Source organism: Anolis sagrei, chromosome 2, assembly GCF_037176765.1.
Source record: "Anolis sagrei isolate rAnoSag1 chromosome 2, rAnoSag1.mat, whole genome shotgun sequence".
Lineage (NCBI taxonomy): Eukaryota > Metazoa > Chordata > Lepidosauria > Squamata > Dactyloidae > Anolis > Anolis sagrei.
Window position 1 is genome coordinate 120,206,173 of NC_090022.1, and position 22,531 is coordinate 120,228,703.

The 22,531-nt window shown below is 40.5% G+C and overlaps 1 protein-coding gene across 2 annotated transcripts in view; it reads left to right on the forward strand.

The window, feature by feature from the left end:
- MGAT5B (alpha-1,6-mannosylglycoprotein 6-beta-N-acetylglucosaminyltransferase B) overlaps window positions 1-22,531 on the forward strand; it is a 233,755-nt gene that overhangs the window by 123,676 nt on the left and 87,548 nt on the right. For both annotated transcript variants that reach the window (XM_060764586.2, XM_060764587.2), the window contains one exon: window positions 17,525-17,637. In XM_060764586.2, the coding sequence (XP_060620569.2) occupies window positions 17,525-17,637 (113 nt within the window). The remainder of the gene's footprint in view (window positions 1-17,524; window positions 17,638-22,531) is intronic.

Here is a 22,531-nt window from a genome sequence, read left to right on the forward strand (position 1 = left end):
TTCCCCTTGTGGAATGAGATGAGGAGCAATGAATCATAGAATCAAAGAGTTGGAAGAGACCTCATGGGCCATTCAGTCCAACCCCCTGTCAAGAAGCAGGAATATTGCATTCAAGTCACCCCTGACAGATGGCCATCCAGCCTCTGTTTAAAAGCTTCCAAAGAAGGAGCCTCCACCACACTCTGGGGCAGAGAGTCCCACTGCTGAATGGCTCTCACAATCAGGAAGTTCTTCCTCATGTTCAGATGGGATCTCCTGAACAGGCGATGCAGTGCACAGTTTGATGTGTTCCCCTGCTGGATTCTCCATGATCCGTGGCAAACCTTTTGTTATCACCGGATAGGTGACCTCAGTGTAATGAGTTGCTAAAACAGTCATTAGGTGATGTTCAGAAAAAGTTTATTGTTGCCAATTTTTTTGGAACTTCACCGTTAAGCTGATGGGACTCCATTTGGGGTCAGGACCCGCAGTTTAAGAGGTAGTATTATAGATGACTTTTCAAAGCTGTCCTAGCAGTGCAAATCTGTACATGACTACTCTGAAGAAAACCCTACCAAAATCAGTCCAACCTACTATCAGATATTGGAGGGTATGATTAAAACCTTGTTATCCTGATTAAGAAGCCAAATGTTGCATATTACAGGAGGTCTTTAGTATCTGCCGTGGTTTGATGCCAGGACCCTGCCATGGATATCAAAATCTGTGGATGCTCAAGTTCCATTATATACATTGATATAGTAAAATGGTGTCCCTTACATGAAATAGCAAAATTCATGTTTTGCTTTTTCAGATTTTATTTAAAAAAGGTTTTAAGCTGTGGATTGTTGAATCCGTGGATACAGAATCCATGGATAGGGAAGGCTGGCAGCGTATAAATAGATACCTGGGAATCCATGAATGAATGAATGAATGATATTTCCTATCAGTTCAGTTTCACTGCATCCCTCATGTTCTGTCTTTAAAATGCCTCGCTTCTGCCATTTGTATTTGTCACACACTGAAGTCAGTGCTTTTGACAATGAGCTGCTAAGAATACCAGATTAGGCTGAGAATGTATTTAGGACTTGTAGTACAGAGACGGCACAGAAATAGAAAAAGATTCATCTTTTGGTAATGCCCATTTTGTAAAAGGCAATAAAGATGCAGTATCTTGTAAAGAGATAAACATGCTGTAACTAAACCAGAGTGACAAAATTGGAGGCATGAGACAAAGCATGGAGAATAGTGAATTAAATTAATGTGCGTGTTTGTATATGTGTGTGTGTGTGTTTTAAAGATGGGGGGGGGGGGGAGGGGGAACCACCTCCCAGTCACCCTCATAGTGAAAATGATCTGCCATGGGGAGAGATACATCTTGCTGGGAGTTTTTGAAGGAAGATAAATACTGTACTCTGTGTATTATAAACTGCAACGTGAGCTGAATCTTAATCAAGACATGGAAATATAAATCTAAAAATAATAAAGGAAAAATCAATATTGATGCTCTGGAATAAAAGTACTATATTTTTGTTAGTAAATGTTTTTAAGATCCTGGGGAAAAATTCATTTGAGAACTCATGGTAATTTACCATAATTTCAATAGCTGGCAAGTTCCCAGAGCATTTTGCTAGGATTTATACTGTCACCACAGAACAAGCTTATATATAAATAAACACAGTTCCTTCCTTTACTGCTCTAGTTTCCTGATGCACCAGAAAGGTGCACTGGCAGGGTGGTGATAAAGTAATTTCAGCAGCTGCTAGAGATCCCTTGTCTGCATTTTTCTGTATGGTCCTCGATGTTTGACCCATCTATAAACTGAAATGAATAACGTAATAATTTATTTATGTGATTTATAAACCAACGTTCTTTCAGAACTGGGATCCAACATGGCTCACAACATGATAAAAATGCAAGTAGACAATGGCATTAAAATACAATTGAACATAGTATGATACTGAAATCCATGTGGATTTAAAGTAGTTCATCTGAAACTCATCTGAATAGGAGAGTCTTTGCCTGACAGCAAAAAAGTCAACAGGGAGGAAAACGTGAAGGGAATTCCACAGTCTGGGAACAGATCTCTGCCCCATGTGGTGCTTTTTCAAGGTTTCTTTTGAAAGGTCTTTTAAAGTGGGTGGATTAATAAAAGGTGATCCAAAACTGGGAGCCCATTCTCAAGATACGATTATAGTGTTGTGAATTCACTTTAACTGCCATTGCAATGTGCTATGGAACCCTGGGATTTGCAGTTTAGGGAAGGGCATTTAGAGTTCTCAGACAGAAAGCTTCTCTAATGCCCCTGACCAAACTTCTTGGACTATACATGCTATAATGTCTGATAGAACCTGCTCAAACCAGTAGTAGTTCCAGATTGTTTTTTTTTTTTTTTGTCTCTCCATCCTCAGGCTATTACCACCTTTTCTGTTAGGATCATTGCTTTAAAAAAGTCCTTGCTTTTTACACTAATCTTATTGTTCTCTATTGTTGCCATTAACATACATTCCATGTTTACCTGGAGGAGCCCCCGGTGGCGCAGTGGGTTAAACCCCTGTGCCGGCAGGACTGAAGACCGACAGGTCGCAGGTTCGAATCCGGGGAGAGGCAGATGAGCTCCCTCTATCAGCTCCAGCTCCTCATACAGGGACATGAGAGAAGCCTCCCACAAGGATGATAAAAAAAATCAAATCATCCAGGTGCCTCCTGGGCAACATCCTTGCAGATGGCTAATTATCTCACACTAGAAGTGACTTGCAGTTTCTCAAGTCGCTCCTGACACGACAAAAAAAAAATGTTTACCTGGAATTGAATTTTGAATAATTTCTTCCTGATGTGTATAGTATACTTTATTTGAAATTATAGGTTTCTTTTCACCCAAGATCTGCTCTCTAATAGTCCTGTTCCAAGTTTAAATTTGTCTTTGGTTGATTTATAATGGGAGAACCTGGAATTAAGAACATTTTAGCAGCTTTTAGCAGCTTTTATTTTACTGAAAATATACAAGTTCTCTCCCCTCCCCCCATCCTTTCATGATGTTAAGGACTTTCCCCAATGCCTCTTCATAGTTACTCCTCGTAATCTTTTCTGTGTTTTTGTATTGTCACTCCCAAATATTTTATTTTCTTCTTTTCCATACCTATTTCCATTATTTTATCTATTTCTATTTTTCTAATTATTTACTTTAAATACATAATTTCTGTTTTCTTTATGTTTATTCTGAATTCTATATTTTTTCATAGTAATTTAGTATAGTTTTTAATTCTCTTATTCCTACTAAGGAGTTAGTTAATATCACCAAAATGTCATCAGCAAAAAGATTCAATTTAATCTCCTCACCTTGACCAAATGTACATCCGGGACATATAGAGACATCCTGTCTTTTTTCAGCTCTGAAATAACTAAAGGGAACGCAGTGTAAATATTCTGAGCACATTTCACAGAAACTCTTGTGGAACAGTTAATGTGACACCACTTTCTCATTTGAAAGCAATGAAAAGAGCATTTAAGCATGATAGCCAAATATTCATTTCTAAGTTAATACTTTTTGATAAAGGAGCAACTGACAGTTAATAGAACTGGTAAAACTCTTTGTATAAGTAATAGACCAGATTGTCATCTGTAGTAAAATGAGTCCTTTTTATTTATTTGCCACAATTTTGTACCAGCTGGGAATCTTGACCATAGGCTCATTAGATGTGTATCCAATTTTACAGCTAAAATTCTCTCCCCCAAATGCAATTTTGATTTTATTCAAATTAACACTGATCAGAATATTATCAACAAAGTCTGTTTTCCACTTAACCTGCTTATTCAATAGGCTTGTGGTTGAATATGGAGTCTTTATATTCTGCAAGTCTTTCCAGAACTCGGAACTGTACTTTTTGTTCTACAATTCACAGAGTCCCTCAGCAGCTTAGTGGAGAAAATAAAAGTCACATAGAATCCAATGACTGGTATCTTTTATTGCAATGTGCAGTGTAAACATTCTGCAGCCAGAACTATCCTACGTATCTCCTGTCAACCCCTCACAACTTATTGTTTAATTTCTCCTCTCACTACGCAGAGTCAATCCAGCCCCTGGTTTACTGGGGAGCCGGCAGCGATGAAGCACACGAGACAGAGGCTAGAGTGCCACTGACAGAAAACTTGAAAGGCAGCTGACCGATCACGGGCTAGAGCCTCTCTTAAGGCCTACTCTGCAGCAATAAAGGCAACCAGAAAGACTTTCTCGACTGCCTGCATTGTGTCTGCATCTAATAGACCTGCAGAGTTGTTTCAGGTGGTTAGGGAGCTCCTTCACCCCCACCAGGGTGGGGAGAACCTTAAACACCTGGCAACTCGATGTGGTGAGTTCGCACATCATTATGCAGATAAAGTCGCCCAACTGCGTTCCAAATTAGATGCTGGTTTTGATGCAGTGTCCATGGATGTAACCGAGGTACCTGTCTGTCCGGTTTTGATGGATTCGTTTCAGCCTGTTCAGCCTGATCCATCTTAATTGGTCCTCCTCCCCTGCAGAGGTTAGGGGGTGCAATAAGCCTAAACCTGATCAGATGATGGTTGGTTCAGGGCAACGGAGCAATGGTCAGCTCATCCACACCATCATTTTCCTCTCATCCCTGGCAGAAAACCAAATCCAGTGTGTGCCCAGCTCTGCGAGTAGGGCCAGATACCAGTTGGCACAACCCCATGGTTGCCATGGTGGCCATGAAGTCCTGAGCCATTCCCAACAGGGTGGTTGCCACATGGACATTGAAGTCCTCCAGCACTACACCCTCCAGATCTCAGTTGGTGCTGCACGGAGTAGCCTGGTGGACAAAGCTGAGAGAGATTACCTACCCCCACCTCCCGCCTCGTCCAACTATAATGCACACCAGATCTGTAAGCTCATCCAGAATCAACTCCTGGATGATGGCTGTTTTTCCATTTATAGATCTTGTGTTCAATAGCACCACAATTATTCCAGAGGGACCACCAATGTGGGTATTCAGTTTTACCATGCCAGGAGACCATTTTAGAACTATAAGAACTCTCTTGCTTTCTCTAGGCTGAATTGGTGGTCTCCCTTTCTTGTATCTCTCCCTCCCCGATATTACTTCTATGGGGGTAACCCGACCACTGGAACTTCTCCCTCCTCCAACATGCCCCACTCTCCTGCCCTCACCCCAAGGTCCCAACGTTGTTTTCTGGTGTAATAGCCCAGCATTACTAGCTAGCTTTATTCCCCATTCTTCCCTTCACCCCATCCTGCAATCTCTAATTTTCTCCAGCCTCTCTCAATCCCCCCCCCCCTCATAAAGTGCAATTACAAATATAAAGTTCAGGGGGCTTTTTTGGCAGGTTATTTGACATTGCAATTGGGGCAATTCATTAAATACAATGCCAGCAGGGGACCAAATTGATATTATCTCTATTAAGCTTTATTTACTGTCCAGCTTTCATAACTATACATAGATATTGGAAATAATAACTTCAGTATGCAGTGATATATCGCTGTACTTCAGTACCGTGTTTAGTGCTCTTCAAGTCCTAGGGTGCATCTACACTGTAGAATTAATTCGGTTTGACACCACTTAAACTACCATGGCTAAATGATACAGAATCCTGGGAGTTGCAGTTTGGTGAGGCACTGTGCCCTTTGGCAGATAAAGCTACAGATCTTGTAAATAGGATTGAGTCAGGGCAGTTAAAGTGTATCAAACTGTATTCATTTTAAAGTGTAGATGCACCTATATTCTTCTTCTGATTTCTTCACTGCAGTCTCAATTCTGATAAGTGACTGGGACAAGATATGAAAAATCTTGAACTATTTCAATGTCTTCATTATCTACTTTAAAGTTATGCAAATCAATTATACACATTATAATATTATAATATTTTTAAATACCATAGAATTAAAAACAATATAAGGGTAAATCAATAAAAAGTATAGTGCCCGGTTGGTGAATGTCCTATCCTTAGCACCTGGTCAGTAGCCAAAAGTTCACAAACTTCCTCATTATGCCTATCACTCCACAGCAAGCCTTATGCCTTGATTTTAAATGAAGTGCTGCTTTGTTTTACTTTTTTTTAAGCTTCAGGATATGTAGTTCCTCTCTGGTAGCATGAAGGGCCAATACTGGCAGCCATAAACCATAGGGTGAAGGATTTTGAACTGGGTTCCTGCCAGCAAAAGCCTTTCAATCAAGAGCTCTAACTGTGAAGCTTCATGAAACCAGAAGCAACATTCTTTTCTTTCTTTCTTTTTCTTAAAAAAAGAGAACCCATGAGGACCGAGGTGCTTTAAATTTCAACCTTCAGGTTCACTGATCTGTTCAGGAACAATCATAACACTTAAACAGAAGGGACTTGAAATCAGGACACATTTTCCTGCTGAGTTAACTCTGGACAGCAATCCTAAAGTTTTGCTCATCATGACATTTTATGCATTTTTTAAAAAGTCTGTCTGGGTGGTAGAAAAGCTGTACAATTGAGTTTCAAGGGGAGACAGCATAGTGTTATGACAATATTCACTTTCAGAAATATTTTAGGATGGCATGTGTGTATGTGTGAATATTTTTAATAGGGAAATAATGTTGTTGGATAGTTAGCTTGATTTGCTAGCAACCTACATTTCCATAATGGGTTTTCCATAATTTCTTTCTCATAGGCAACATGCTATGCAAAGCAATCACATCAGATGCAGCCTTGTTATAGCACTATGATTCCACTTTAACTATCATAGTTCCAGCCTATGGAATCCTGAAGTTTGCAGGTCAAGCACAGCACACAATCTAGGTTCTTGTAGGTTTTTTCGGGCTATAGGGCCATGTTCTAGAGGCATTTCTCCTGATGTTTCACCTGCATCTATGGCAAGCATCCTCAGAGGTAGTGAGGTCTGTTGGAAATAGGAAAATGGGTTTATATATCTGTGGAATGACTGGGGTGGGGCAAAGAGCTCTCTGCTGAAGCTAGGTGTGAATGTTTCTGCTGACCACCTTCATTAGCATTTGAAGGCCTGCCTGTGCCTGGGAAAATGTTCTGTTGAGAGGTGTTAAGATGTGCCTGGTTGTTTCCTCTCTGCTGTTTTGCTGTTGTAATTTTAGAGTTTTTTTTAATACTGGTAGCCAGATTTTGTTCATTTTCATAGTCTCCTCCTTTCTGTTGAAATTGTCCACATGCTTGTGGATTTCAATGGCTTCTCTGTGTAGTCTGACATGGTGGTTGTTGGAGTGGTCCAGCATTTCTGTGTTCTCAAATAATATGCTGTGTCCAGGCTGGTTCATCAGGTGCTCTGCTATGGCTGACTTCTCTGGTTGAAGTAGTCTGCAGTGCCTTTCATGTTCCTTGATTCGTGTTTGGGCAATGCTGCGTTTGGTGGTCCCTATGTAGACTTGTCCACAGCTGCATTATATACGGTAGACTCCTGCAGAGGTGAGAGGATCCCTCTTGTCCTTTGCTGAACATAGCATTTGTTGGATTTTCTTGGTGGGTTTGTAGGTTGTTTGTATGTTGTGTTTCCTCATCAGCTTCCCTATGCGGTCAGTGGTTCCCTTGATGTATGGCAGGAACACTTTTCCTCTGGGTGGATCTTCATCTTTACTCTCATGGCTTGTTCTCGGTCTTGCAGCTCTTCTGATATCTGAGGTGGAGTATCCATTGGCCTGGAGAGCCCAGTTGAGGTGGTTCAGTTCATCTTGGAGGAGGTGGGGTTCGCAGATTCTTTTTGCACGGTCTGCCAAGGCTTTAATAGTGCTTCTTTTTTGACTTGGGTGATGGTTGGAGTTTTGATGTAGATATCTATCTGTGTGTGTGGGTTTTCTGTAGACGGTGTGACCCAATTGTTGATCTGGTTTACGGATGACTAGGACATCTAGAAAAGGCAGTCTTCCTTCATTTTCTTTTTCCATTGTGAATTGGATTTTGGGTGGATGCTGTTAAGATGGTCCAGGAACCTGTTGAGTTCTTCTTCTCCATGGCCCCAAATGGTGAAGGTGTCATCCACATATCTGAACCATATAGTGGGCTTTTTGGTTGCTGTCTCCAGGGTTTGTTTTTCAAAGTGTTCCATGTAGTTAGCTATGACCGGGCTGAGAGGGCTCCCCATAGCTACTCCATCTTTCTGTTCGTAGAATTCATTGTCCCACTGAAAGTAACTGGTAGTGAGGCAATGGTGAAACAGAGCTGTGATGTCTTCTGGGAACCTCTGGTTGATGAGTGCCATGGTGTCTGCTACCGGGACCATGGTAAACAGAGATACCACATCAAAGCTGATCAGTTTGTCGTTGGTATTTAGCTTGAGATTGCTGATTTTTTCTATGAAGTGGGCTGAGTCCTTGATGTAGTGTGTAGTGAGCCCAATGTGGCTTTGTAACTGTGCAGCAAGAAATTTTGCTAGGTCGTATGTGGGGGATCCAATGGCACTCACGATGGGTCTGAGTGGGGTGGAGTCCTTATGGATTTTTGGGAGTCCATAAAGCCTGGGTGGAAGGGCTTCCGATTTACATAGCTGTTGTCGTATGTCACACAATCTGTCTGGCTGAAAATTCTGACTGCTCTTTCCTAAAATGCAAATCCCACACTGTTAGAAAATATAAACAAATAACGTAGGAATGGAACAGTAGGATAGAATTAATTGCAGATAAATGCATTTTAAAAACAGTAAAATATTTTAACAATTAAATACAAAACAAATACAATTAAAACAGATCAAATATATGACTTAAATACATATTAAAACTGACAGCAGACACACATCTAGCACTATAGTTTGGAAATGGCTCTTTTAAACTTTCCTGTTTTGATCTAAAAGGGATCAGGTAGTCTAGCTTGCTTCTATTATCAGTCTACCACCTTTTTCATTCTTTATTTTGTGGTAAAATATAGCAGAAATGGTTGGAGTCCTGATGAAACCCACAAGCATCTCCACTACTGACATTTCTCCATTGTTTTGGCCACATTATTGTACATGAAATTTCTTTTTAAAAGGGGATGGCAACTAAGAGTCTTGGATAAAAGGTATAGGGGCCTTGCAACCCCCGCTTTCATAGTTTGTGTTATCTGCCATTTAAAGGTTTTCTGAACAAGCTTCAGCTCTTTTTCAACTCAAAGAACAGTAAACTTATTTGGTGAAGAGAAATGGAACAGACTTATAGGAGTCTGGCTGGTACGTAGCTCACAAATGAGAGCATTTTAACCATGCCTTCCCTCTTCTGACTGTACTCCACTTTTCTCTTCGTTCTGCACATCCCGTGCAGCTATTCTAGTGTGGGCAAAGAGATGAATTTTAATTTGCAGTTTGCTACTTCTTTAGGTAAAACAAATATTCCAGCATTTTCTTTCCCTTTTATTTCTATGGGCAGCCTGAAATTATGCATTGAGACTACATGATAGGAATCACTAAGACTTCAGAAAAATATTCAGGGATAGCCCCCTTGGCCATACAGCAAAACGAACAAAATTCATGGAAGTGTGATACCTGTTATCAGCTAACCAATAAAGGCTTATGCATTTTGAATGGCCAATAAATGTATTACTCTTTTGAGGATTTTGTTTTACTTCAGAAAAATGTTATGTCTGCCATATGGGAGGCCACCTGAAAGATTTCTCCCTAAAATATAGATCACCCTGTCCACTGGACAACTACATGTGTTAGGTAGGCAAAAGGAAATATGTCTGGATTCATATTCTCCCATTAGGATCTCTCTTTAATAACTGCAATCTGCTCATCTGCCTTCGTAGCTTTGATTTTTTAGAATAAAATAGACCCCCTAGTCTGTTCTTTGCAATGTAAGAATACAGTGGAGGTGGCAGGGGGAGAAAAAGGAGAAGAATCTGTGGCTTCAGTTCCTAGATTAGGAAGAACTCTGTTATTACTTCCCATTCAGCATCACAATCCACAAAGTGCTTTGAAAATTGCTTGGCTCTTTCAGCTGCAGAGACACTCTGTGAAGTAGCCAATTATTGGGACCTCTTTTTGTAAATGGAGAAGTGAGAAACTGAGAGGTAACAATTTGTGAGAGGAAACAATAGCTGCACTGGGATTTGAAGCGACACTTTTCCTGAACAGAGCCAAGTTTATTATCTATTGGACCACACTGACACTCTCCTTTCTTGGCTCTTACAATAAGAAGCATCACGTCAAGCTCAAGTCATCCCCACCCATTGCACTGTGCTGATCTTTCTTTAAGGCCATATGTAATTTACAGAGGGTCCCATTCTTTCAACAAGAATAGGGTCCTTTTGATTTTAGTGAGGTACACAGTAGAATGGGGAAGGCCAACCTTAACATTGTAGATGCTGGTCCATAACAACAACAAAAAGTCCTTAAAGATGAACACAGTTATGGTTGAATAAGCTTTTGAAGACTGCAGGCCACTTCATTGAATGCACAGAGTGTCATCCTGAGCTGTTAGTACAATCGACCCTCCACATTTGTGGATTTCAGTTTTGTGGATTTGGTTGTTCATAATTTGATTAATAAGGTTTCTCTATGAATCTCTAGATCCAGCACATTCCTGTGGTCAACTACTGGCAGAGGTTGATTTTAGAGTCAGGCTGGAGAATCTAGGGATTTCTAAAGAGTACACTGCTCTAGGCATTCATAGGTTTCCATTGCAAGTTGAACATAGAGTTGCACTAGAGGAACTAGAGATTCCTACAGATATGTTATTTCAGGTTTAAAATATAATGTTGTTGTATTGTCGAAGGATTTCATGGCCAGAATCACTGGGTTGTTGTAGGTGTTTTCGGGCTGTATGGCCATGGTCTAGAGGCAGATAATGTTTTTTTACATTCACAGTTTTTCCACTTTCATTGAGGTCCTACAACCCTAACTCCAAAGAAAGTGAATGAAAGATAATATACATATGCTCATGGCTGCCAGAAAGGGCCTTGTAAAGTTAAATACACTAATGAACATATGTGTATGTAAGTACAACAGCAGTTTTTCCAGTCCCCATGTTAACGAGGGAGATATGCATTGCTCTTCTTTTAAACTTTCTTTATTTGCACAAATATTGCAGTAGTTAAGCTTTATAGCTGGAACATTTCTGCTGGTTTACAATGGCGGAGAAATCTCTGATACTAGATTTGTGCAACCAAACATATTTCTACTTGTTAGCTTCATTCAGCACATTCCTACAGAAAAAGAACCACAGGACATGTGAGAGAAATTTAACAAAAAATACATGTATTGGAGAATTGGGGCATCAGAGAGCATCTAGTGGAAAAGTTGCAGGCAGCATGGAGTTCTACAGGGGGTTCATTTACTACCTCATTAGATGGGCCGATTCGCCTGTCTTTCTCTCGCGTGGAGTGGTGGCTTCCCTTCACTCCCTGTTGGGAGCCCAGAGATTCACTCTGATGCAGGGTGAATCCATGGGCCTTTTTGATGAGGTAATAAGAGGTCTTCTTCCCCAGTTTTCTGGAATAATTTCAGGCATTGATTAGGAGAGACCACTGTGCTAACTATGATCCATTTTGTGAATGTTTTCTCTTACAATAGGAAACTTGCATGGAATCAAGGAAATTTGTCTTAAGCCTTGTTTACACTGACATGTGCCAGGAGAGAGCGTGCTACATGCCCCTTCTGCCATGCATGCCATATGTTCACCACCCTGCCTTAGGTCTCCATAAACTGGACAACAATTACTACATGCCTAGAACTGCAGCTGCAAATACTAGGAAGGAAAGTGTGTGGCAGTTTATGATAGATTGTGGACCACATTTAGCTTATGGGTCATACATATTCTGCAGATATGAATTACAGCATTAAAATTAACAAGTAGTATGCATTTGATTCTTATATAACCTTCTGGGGAGAGAGGCGGTCTAGAAATAAAGTTTTATTATTATGTATTTTTATTATATTTGCTAAAAAGCAGCCATTCAATTACAGCAGGATAAAGAGTGGGCTAGGAAAGTGACAACCTACTGTGGTCCTATGTTATGATTGCAACTGTGATGTGTTCAGACCATAATTACCGGTGTGCCATAAAACCAATGTTTAAATAGGTCAGAAAATAAGTCTTTATATATTTTTCAACTTCTGCAGAAGTGAAGGATACACAGAGTGTGTTGTGTTAGGAGCTGAATGGCCATGAAAAATGTCACTGTCAATAAATGGACGACATCTAACAAAGTGTACATACAAAATAGATCTTTCCTTCCTTACTTTCTTCTCATCCTGTCCTCTGAAGGGTCTGTAGCCACAGAAAAGGCTCTGTCTTCATAAGAGCTGACTATACTCAGATGTCCTTTACAGGCTGCAGTGGGAAGAGATGCCACCCAAAATCAGGGGGAGGAATTTTACACCATTCACCTGCAGGTTTTTTTATTCCCTCCTCCCACTGTATGAGCTGGCATCCCATCTGTTCAACATTGGATTTCACCTCAAATTTATCAGAAATCTCTCTTCTGGATTAGGTACCCTACAGGAATAAAACATGAAAAAGAGAGGACAGAGAGACAGACAAAAGTGAAGTGCTTCAAATCATTTCTTCCAACTGTAAATATATTTGTTTTCTTTGTTTTATATCCTGCTTTCTCTCCCTTTTTGAGAGACTCAGAGAGGCTAACACTCTGCAACAATTCGAGTGTTTATGATCCCCCCCCCCCCCAATATGAACTTATTTATTTTCTTCAAATATATATTTACACAATGGCCAGAATCTTGTTAGCATATAAGTCAAGGTTACACATATTGCAAAGGAAGGTATTTGATACCTCATCATACAACATCCCTTTCCTGGCAGCTCAAATGCAGTGAAGAACACTGCCATGGCCATTTACTAACTGGAGGTGAGAGCAGCAAAGAGCAAAGGGTGCATCACAAAGATTCTGGAAGGCAACATCAATCCTCTTCCTTCAACTGCAGGACTTCAGCCAGGTTATGTGCGGTCACCTCCTACACTTCGTATCCTTACCCTTGGCCAGTAAATAGCTGTGGTAGTTTGAGAAGTGCCTTTGGGAGCAGAAGCGAGGTGGAACTGCATGAGCGATGCTCCACCCATACCATCACAACCTATGACACTTGCAGTGTATTCCTACTGTGCATGTCTATTCCAGCAGCATTGTTGTTCTACAAGGGTGCATTATTGATATAATCCAGTTAGTATTCAGACTGGCATGTTCAATGCAATATGACTGCTCAACAATTCATCATGTACATTTTGGCTCTTCTGTAAAATGCACTGCCAAATTTATGAGGGACATTCAAGTTAAACAGTGACTTTTTAATTTTACAATATAAAAATAGATGCTAGTGTGGCAATACTGCATGATGTAGTAAGTGTCTAGTGAGTCCTATTACTGATAGGTAGCCCATGTCATAGGCCAGTCCAGAGACATAATCAAGATGGCAGACAACAGTATTAGTGTGTGCATGGAACAACATGTTCTGATGAAGTTTCTTGTGAACAAAGGGAGTAAAACCCATGGATATCTACCGAAGACTTCAAGCACAGTATGGTGATGATACACTCAGCCTTTAGTAAGACATTTGAGTGGTGTAAACATTTCAATGATGGGCATAAGTCCATCATTGATGATCCCAGCCATGGTGGTTCCAAGTTCAAGTTCCTGAGAACATTCAGTGTATGGAATTCCTGATCCAGGATAATCAACACATAACCTATCATGAAATCACAGAAGGAACCAATCTTTCTGTGAGAACGGTGAACAAAATGATCCATGAACATTTGCATCTTTGAAAAGTTAGCACACTCTGGGTATCAAGGCAGCTTGGTAAAGGAGTTTCTTGGAAGCCAGCATTTCAGCATTGATGACAAAGTGAAGCAGGCTAACCTAGGATGTTTCAGGCATTCTAACAAATCTTTATGCAAAAGCTTTCCAGGCATTAATTAAATACTGGTATAAGTGTAGCAAGGGAGTATGTTGGAATGCAGTTTCCTTGAATTTATTTTATTTTATTTTAGAAACTCAAAAGTCCCAGTTTGAGTTGAACACCCCTTGGATATGTTTGAAGTAGCCAAATCTTAAATTGGTTAATTGTAGAATACAGTATCTAGACTGTAGCTCTATTCACGTATTGGAAGCCAGCACTTTTGGAAAAAAAATGGATTTTTCCTCTAAGTAGGCTTGTGTAGATTCCGATGTCATACGTTAGCTGAACCTGAAGTTTTCCAGCCTGCATGTGAACTAACACACTTCTGCTTAAGACCTCAAAACAAAGCGATTTGACTGTATTGATAAGAATTTAACAGCACAGTGTAGTAGTGTCATTTAAAAAGGCCATATGAGCTATTAGCATTTTGTTCTTTCTTTACTGAATGTACAGTTCACGTAGTTTCCTCCTAGACACCCTCACCAAATTGGACAAAATGAGACCTGCCATGTAAAAGTAGTGACAAATCTCTAATCCCTAAAGTATATTTTAACTGTGCAATTGAACTATTCCTTCATTCCATCTCCTACTCCTCTGTTCAACACCAATTCATTGCATTGTTTTTAGTTTAGTGAAAGAAACATTTTTTTTTTCATTTTAGCACATTTTATCATTTCTGCCAAAGTTTAATTTGTCCAAATCTTCTTTATGCATTTGTGTATCACAAATAACACAAAACCCTTACTTGGAAGTTTAGAAACTTGACAGACATTATTGAGCTTCTTGGTTTGTAGTCTTAAAATAGCTAGAATCTTTTGGCAGAGAAATGTCTTTGCGAATTTTTGTTTTGTTGCATCCAAGATCTTCAATTCCCCTTAGGAGAGCACACGGAAGACATGACTACATGACTTGTTTTCCATAGCCCAATTTCTGTTGGTCCTGCTGCAAAGTAGATCTCTTTTGGTTGACTTGTATTGAAAGCACAAATAACTTACATTTCACGAGTCAGCACTTATCTTTCCTCGGGGTCACAAGGACAGACCTTGAAAAGTGATGCTAAAAAATAATATATGTAGAACTTTATTGCATAAAAGTGGCAAACTGGCAAACTGCCGTCTTTGGTGCTAGTTCTATCACATGATGTTATTACCGATCCAATACTTCCCCATAATGAGGCCGTCAAGGGTTATTGACAGCAGAGCTTCTCAATAGCCCCTGATCATGGGATTTACTTTATGTGGTGAGGTTCTCCAGCATTTGTGATGGCACCTGCTCCTCTTCCCCAAAGAAATTTTAAACCCAGAAGCATAGCACTGTAATGTTGCCTTTCACAGTGACCATAAGTATCCACATTGCAGGACCACAATGGCTTGACAATCAGAATAGCTCCAGGAATATGCCTTTGGATTGTGTGATTTTAATTAATTGTTTTAAAATTGATATGTTTTAATTATGTAGTTTTAAAGTATATGTTGTGTTATTCCATATATGTATGTAATGCATTGAGTTGTGCCTTGTTGTGAGCCGCCCTGAGTCCCCTTCGAGGTGAGAAGGATGGGATATAAATGAAGTATAAATAAATAATAAATAAATGGTGTGTGTGCTATCACATATGGTAATGTCCTGTGTAGCTATGTAACAAAAACCCAGACAGTAACTTGCAATAATGACTGTTCTAATTTTAACAGTACTCATTCCTTTACTAATACATTGTAGTTTTTCCAAGTAAGGCAATAGCTCACATTTTGGAAGTTCCCCTCAACATGCCCAAGGAAGTGTTTCAGCCCTACTTTAGTACTAAGAAAAATTACCATAAGCATAAGTGTGGCATTTGTTAATATTTTCTCTTTTTTCTCTTTTTGTGCTATACTTTTCTTTTTAGCAAGGACACTATTCTGAGTTTACATAAATCTGATATTTTTGGAGATAATTTCATATGAGTATGTCATATGATTTGAAACTGCTTTGGTGCTGATGCATTTGCATTGTTTTCATTATACTCTGCCATATTTGTTGATAGCTGCCTTGAATCCCTATATTGGGAGAAAGGTGAGATAATACTGTATTTCTTCAGATCTAAGAAGCCATTGATTGTGAGATGCACATTAGTTTCAGTGCCACCAAAAGAAAAAAAATAGATGGATAGATGCTGTGATTCACCCCATTTTAGAGGTGTATACGGGCAAAAGGTGCATCTTAGAAACAAAGAAATAGGGAAATAAATAATAATTAGTAAACATAGCTGACTACATGAGAAAAATAACAGGGGTAACAGTCATTGGCCAAAGTCCTTTTCTTACTCCTGACCCCCCAAACTCTATGGGATTTACCTGCATGCTGAATTACTATACAACTAGAGTGAATGGTATCATCTAGTTGGGAGAAAACCAAAAGGATTTCTATGTTATTTAACAGAAGAAACTACTGTATATATTCATGTAGTCAACCTCCCGTATAAATCTAGGGCAAGTTTTGGAGCCAACATTATGGATTTTGATGTGACTATGGATGCCAAGGATCATTTTGCAGAGAGAGGAACCCACTGCCTCATGGGCCAGCTGCTCCTGGCCATAGCCACCATCTTCCCATGTAGGCATTCAAAAATGTAGAAGGGGCACCACAGTGGAGAATGGAGGGGTGGAGTGTCCCAGTGATACTTTTGAGTTGTTCTGGGGAAGGCCGTGCTCTTGCATTTCATCACTCTGTTCTAAGAAGGGGATGGTTCCATTTAAATATATAAAGGTACACTACTCAGGTTGATCTGTGGAGAAGTCAACCAAGATTTTTGGTTTGTTTTTTACTAAAATTTCTAGACTTAGACATGACAATATAACATAGGTAATACCATCACTTCCAGGCTCTGAGAAAATTCAGCCCTTTCACAAATTGCATATACTAAAATTTACTTTTAAATGTACTTGTACTGAACAGCTATTCAATGTTTCCTGATGAATAAAATTATATAACTTCAAATACAGAATTTCTGTATTCACAATCTCACCTTTTCAGGTGTTTGTTTGAAATAATATTATGTTTACATTAAGATATATATATATATATATATTTAAAAAACACTAGTCTGAGAAACAGATAAAAGATAATGAAATTATCAGAGTTAACAATACATATTACTTTATACAACTATTATTGCATAGTACTAATCCACTAACAAAAGAAATTAAGATATGTATATAGTTTACTGACATCAATGGTAGAAAAATAGAGTTCAAATTAGTTAATGGATAAAATAAGGAGAAGGAATATTGTGCAGAGTTGGAAGAGAAGAAAAGAAGGGACAATATAAGAAGATAAAAGAAATCAACGCTGATCCTGAAGGAAGAAAGTCCCTATTGATCAGAAATAGTCCATATGGTGGACAAATTCAAATTCCTGCCAAGGGCAGTTCAGAAACTACCATGGTCATTTCTGCTCAGTTCAGAAATGACCATTGATTGGCCTCTGCTGTTCTCTCTCTAGCAGTCAGTTTGATAAAAGGCTGTGAAAAACCGAGGCCATCAGTCTCCTCTCCTCTGTCCCGCCTCTCTGCCAGAAAGCAGCATCCCTCTCCCTGGCAGGGCTATTCCTGTCAGCATCTGGCTTTGCAGTTTCAAAGAATTGTTGTTTTAGAGCAAAGGGCCCTTTTTGCTCTTTTTGACAAGCAAGCTTGCCTGCCTGACAAGAATGAATCATGGCTTTATTGTCTATTTACTTACTTTTCAGGTTCCATCCAGCAGTTGGCTTGATGGAGAGGATCCAAGCAATTGCTCAGAATGTCTCAGACATTGCAATGAAGGTGGACCAGATTCTTCGCAACAGTCTCCTAAATGGAAAACGTAAGAGATGCATTCATTATCAAAACAAAACAGTAGCTTCGGTTTTATTATATCTTACAATGGAAAGGACTTGACCTGAGCCTGAATTCTCTGGGGCTGTTTTAATTAATGATCATGTCTTCTACTCAGGTCTGAATAAGCAAACTGGTGGTTTCTTCCCCAAATCTGCTCTAGGTTTGAGGAGGCTAGAGCATATAATTTTCCTGAAAATGTAACTCTGGCATCTCTTTTTAAAGAATAGTGAATTACTGAGGCACAACATTCTCAAATTAATCTAGTATGCTATGCATGACTATGGGCCCTTACAGACAGGTCCTATATCCCAGGATATATCTGTTTATCCCAGATTATCCGGCAGTGCAGACTCATATAATCCAGTTTAAAGCAGAAAACCTGGGATCAGATCCTGGGATATAGGGCCTGCTTGGAAGGGCCCTATGTCAAATATAAGGGATAATGATTTAAAATAACAGAATTCTGTGACTCAAACTTTCTATTTGCAATAATTTTCTGGTTGCAGTGATTTATAAATTAGCTGCTATTACTTTTGAAGCTACACAATTCTCATGATGAGGGGAAAGACCATCCAAGATGTCCTGGTGTTAACAGAACTCAAAAAAAGGCGGTACACCTGTACATGCCCCTCTACATTGGTTAACCTAGTTTAGTTCGTCATTGTGTTCATATAATTGTTAGCCTAATTTTGTTATGTGAACAAACTGTTCTCCAATGATATAAATATTTTAACTTTTGCTAAATAATCTTCTGAACTAGTATCTTATGTCCGAAACCGGTGGCGCAGTGGATTAAACCGCTGAACTGCTAAATTTGCTGACTGAAAGGTTGGTGGCTCAAATTAGGGGAGTAGTGTGAGCTCCTGCTGCCAACCTAGCAGTTCAAAAACATGCGAATGTGAGTATATCAATAGGTACCACTTCTGTGGGAAGGTAACGACGCTCCATGCAGTCATGCTGGCTACATTACCTTGGAGGTATCTATGGACAATAATCTCTTCAGATTAGAAATGGAGATGAGCACCACCCCCCAGAGTTGGACTTGACTAGACTTAATGTCAGGGGAAACCTTTACCTTTATCTATGTTAGTATTGACGTTTTATGAGTAGGGGCAGAATTCTTATTTGGGAGTCAGTGCTGCCATTTTGCCCCCTTCCTTTGGTGACTGCAACCCTGGTCAGTCAGTCAGAAAGGAAATGAAGGAGGAAGTGGTCAGTCTGCCCTACGCTGATTCCCCCCCCCCTCCCTCCATTACATAGTACAGCCTGCAGCATGGAGAGGATGAGATCTTTAACTGGCTCTGCTCAAGTCCTCCAGAGAGGGAATAATTTAGGTCAGCAAAATACTTGACAAGCAGAGGACCAGATATGCCCAGCAACAATGCTCACAGTTGAAACAGCAAGCTCCTCAATCAGAAGCAGCCCATTACCAGGAAAGCATGTGCGCCACTGGCAACACACAATCATCTTGAGAACACTTTATATTTGCTCTTCTCCCATCAACATCTTCAGTCTTTGGCTTCCTGGGTATGTTTGCTTATTAAAGGATCCCCTCCCTCCCAATGTGTTAATAGGCTAAGGAAGGGGATTACAGGAGAAGTCACTTTAATCATGCAACAATGAGATGTTTATTTCCTCCTAATCCTCAAAAAAAAAAAATCCCCAGCGACACCATTGAAAACACTTTGCCTTGAATCCCATGTGAGTGTCGTCTCTTTTCAAAGCTCAATTTATTTGCCTTTTTTGTCCCCTCTCCTTGTCCCTGTGACTTTTGGAAAAGCATGGCCTTTTAAAGATCATAACCTTTTGGAAACCCTGAAATCTCCATTGCCTTTTGGAAACATGACCCTTTTGGAGATTAATTGGCATTCACACTATTTGGAATTTATTTATCGTGTCATCAGCAACCATACCATGGTGTTACAATTCTAACAGAACAAAACAAACACACAGATTAAAAAGAAAAAGAAAAAAAACACACAGATTTTGCAAACTTGGTAGTTGGTTAAATGTCCTTTGACCAGTATCTGGCCACTTGGAGTGCCTCTGGTGTTGCTGCAAGAAGGTCCTCCATGGTGCATGTGGCAGGGCTCAGGTTGCATTGCAGCAGGTGGTCTGTGGTTTGTTCTTCTCCGCACTCGCATGCCGAGGATTCCACCCTGTAGCCCCATTTCTTAAGATTGGCTCTGCATCTGGGGACATGAGAGAAGCCTCCTCGCAGGATTGCAAGACATCCGGGCGTCCCCTGGGCAATGTCTTCGTAGACGGCCTATTCTCTCGATCCAGAAGCAACCAGAGACAACTTGCAGCATGCAAACAAGAAAGCAAAACAACCAACGGTCCTTTTCAGGCGGGTTACATCCCGCCTTGATTACTGCAACGCTCTCTACGTGGGGTTGCCTTTGAAGACGGCCCGGAAGCTTCAACTAGTCCAACGGGCGGCAGCCATGGTATTAACAGGAGCAGGGCGCAGGGAGCACACAACTCCTCTGCTGTACCAGCTCCACTGGCTACCGATCAGCTACCGAGCCCAATTCAAAGTGCTGGTTTTGACCTTTAAAGCCCTAAACGGTTCTGGCCCTACATACCTATCCGAACGTATCTCGGCCTATCAGCCCACCAGGACCCTAAGATCTTCAGGAGGAGCCCTTCTCTCCATCCCGCCTGCTTCACAGGTGCGGCTCGCGGGAACGAGAGATAGGGCCTTTTCTGTGGTGGCCCCCCGGCTTTGGAATGCCCTCCCTATTGAACTAAGATCAGCCACCTCGCTAATGGCATTTCGGAAAAATCTAAAAACTTGGATGTTCGAGCAAGTTTTTAACTAATTTCCGATGTAAGGTTATTTTGACCATGGACTTGCAACCAAGGATAACGAACTGAATTACGATTTTAACTATGAGATGTTTTCGACTTGTATTGGTGGCCTGATACTAAGTATGTTCATACTATGTATGTTTTATGTCTTGTATTTTGATATCTTATTTTATATTTTTAAGTGACTATTGTATTTTAACAAGTTGTAAACCGCAATGAGTCGCCGCACAGGCTGAGATATTAGCGGTATACAAGTGTATCAAATAAATAAATAAAATAAATAAACCATGACAATAATCTCAATCAACATCGAAGGCATGTCAGCTGTCAAAGAACAACTGCTCTATGAACTGTGCCGAAATAAGAAATGTGAGGTGCTGTGTGTCCAAGAAACACACAGGGATGAACGACAGAAACGACCCAAAGTTCCAGGAATGATCCTAGTAGCGGAAAGACCACATGCGCAGTATGGAAGCGCTGTCTTTGTCAAACCAGGCCTCCAAGTCAGCAGTGCCCACAATACTGAAGAAAACAATATCGAGGTTCTAACAGTAGAGCTTAATAACATCACCATCACCTCTGTGTAAAAGCCCCCAAATGAAGAGTTCTGCTTCTCCTCCCCCGAGAACTTTGACAGGCATCAAAGGGCGGTAGTAATTGAGGACTTCAACAGCCATAGCCACATATGGGGCTATGCTCAAGAGGATAAAAATGGAGAGGCTGTCCTGTCCTGGTCTGAACTGCACAAACTATCACTCATCCATGATAGCAAGCTCCCACTATCCTACAACAGCGGGAGATGGCACCGAGGTTATAACCCAGACCTCTTATTTGTGAGCGACAGCATCGTACAGCAATGTACTAAATCAGTGGGACCACCAATTCCAAACACACAGCACCGACCAATAATATGCCAACTGTTCCCAACAATAAGGCCTCAAGAAGTTCAATTTAAACAAAGATACAACTTCAGAAAGGCAGATTGGACTAAATTCTCAGACATGTTAGATGACATGATCACATCGGTCGTGCCAATCCCTGAGGAATACGACCATTTTCTTGAAATAGTGAAAACCTGCTCACGGGCCTCCATACCGAGAGGCTGCAGAACCAACTACCTTCAGGGCATTAGTCCTGAAACAGCGGCCTTGTTGGAAAACTATTACAGGCTCCACAACGAAGACCCATTTAGTGAACAAACCCTTCAGGCAGCGCAGAGCATTGTGTCCTCCATCTCTGAAGCCAAGACAGAACAGTGGATCAAGTTGATCACAGAGGTCGACATGGGCAGGAGCAGCCAGAAGGCGTGGAGGCTGCTGAGACGGCTGAGCAACGACCCCTCACAAACTAATACCCATGCCAACATAAAGGCAGATCAGATAGCACACCAACTCCTGAAGAATGGGAAACCCAACTTTGCCACCAAAGTGGGAAAGAAACCAATAGCCAGACAACCAGAGATTGAGAACAACAACCTCCATGAACCTTTTACATCTACTGAATTGGACATGGCTCTCAACAAATGTAAGAATGGCAAAGCAGCTGGCCTGGATGATCTACGGATGGAACAAATCAAGAACTTAGGTCCAAAAGCAAGGCGCTGGCTGCTGGAGCTGATGAACAACTGCACTGCATCCTGTCAGATCCCCAAAATCTGGAGGAAAGCAAGAGTCATCGCCATCTTGAAGCCAGGCAAAGACCGTAACGACCCAAAAAGCTACAGACCAATCTCCCTGTTGTGCCACCTCTACAAAGTTCTGGAGAGACTTATTTTGCATAGAATTATGGAAAATATAGACCCTTGTCTGATCCCACAGCAAGCTGGCTTCAGAAAAGGCAAAAGCTGCACATCGCAAGTGCTGAACCTGACTATTTGGAATAATCACAAGCCTTTTGTAAATTATGATCTTCCTGAGAAGAGTTAAATACAAATGAATTGAGTGAATCTTCTCCTTAGTGGTAAATATCCATTAGTATTCATGCAAGGCAAATTAGTTTTAACAGTTGTTAGACTGATATACCTGGTGATCTTTCTGAAAGGATAGGAACAAAGATATGCCAATGCA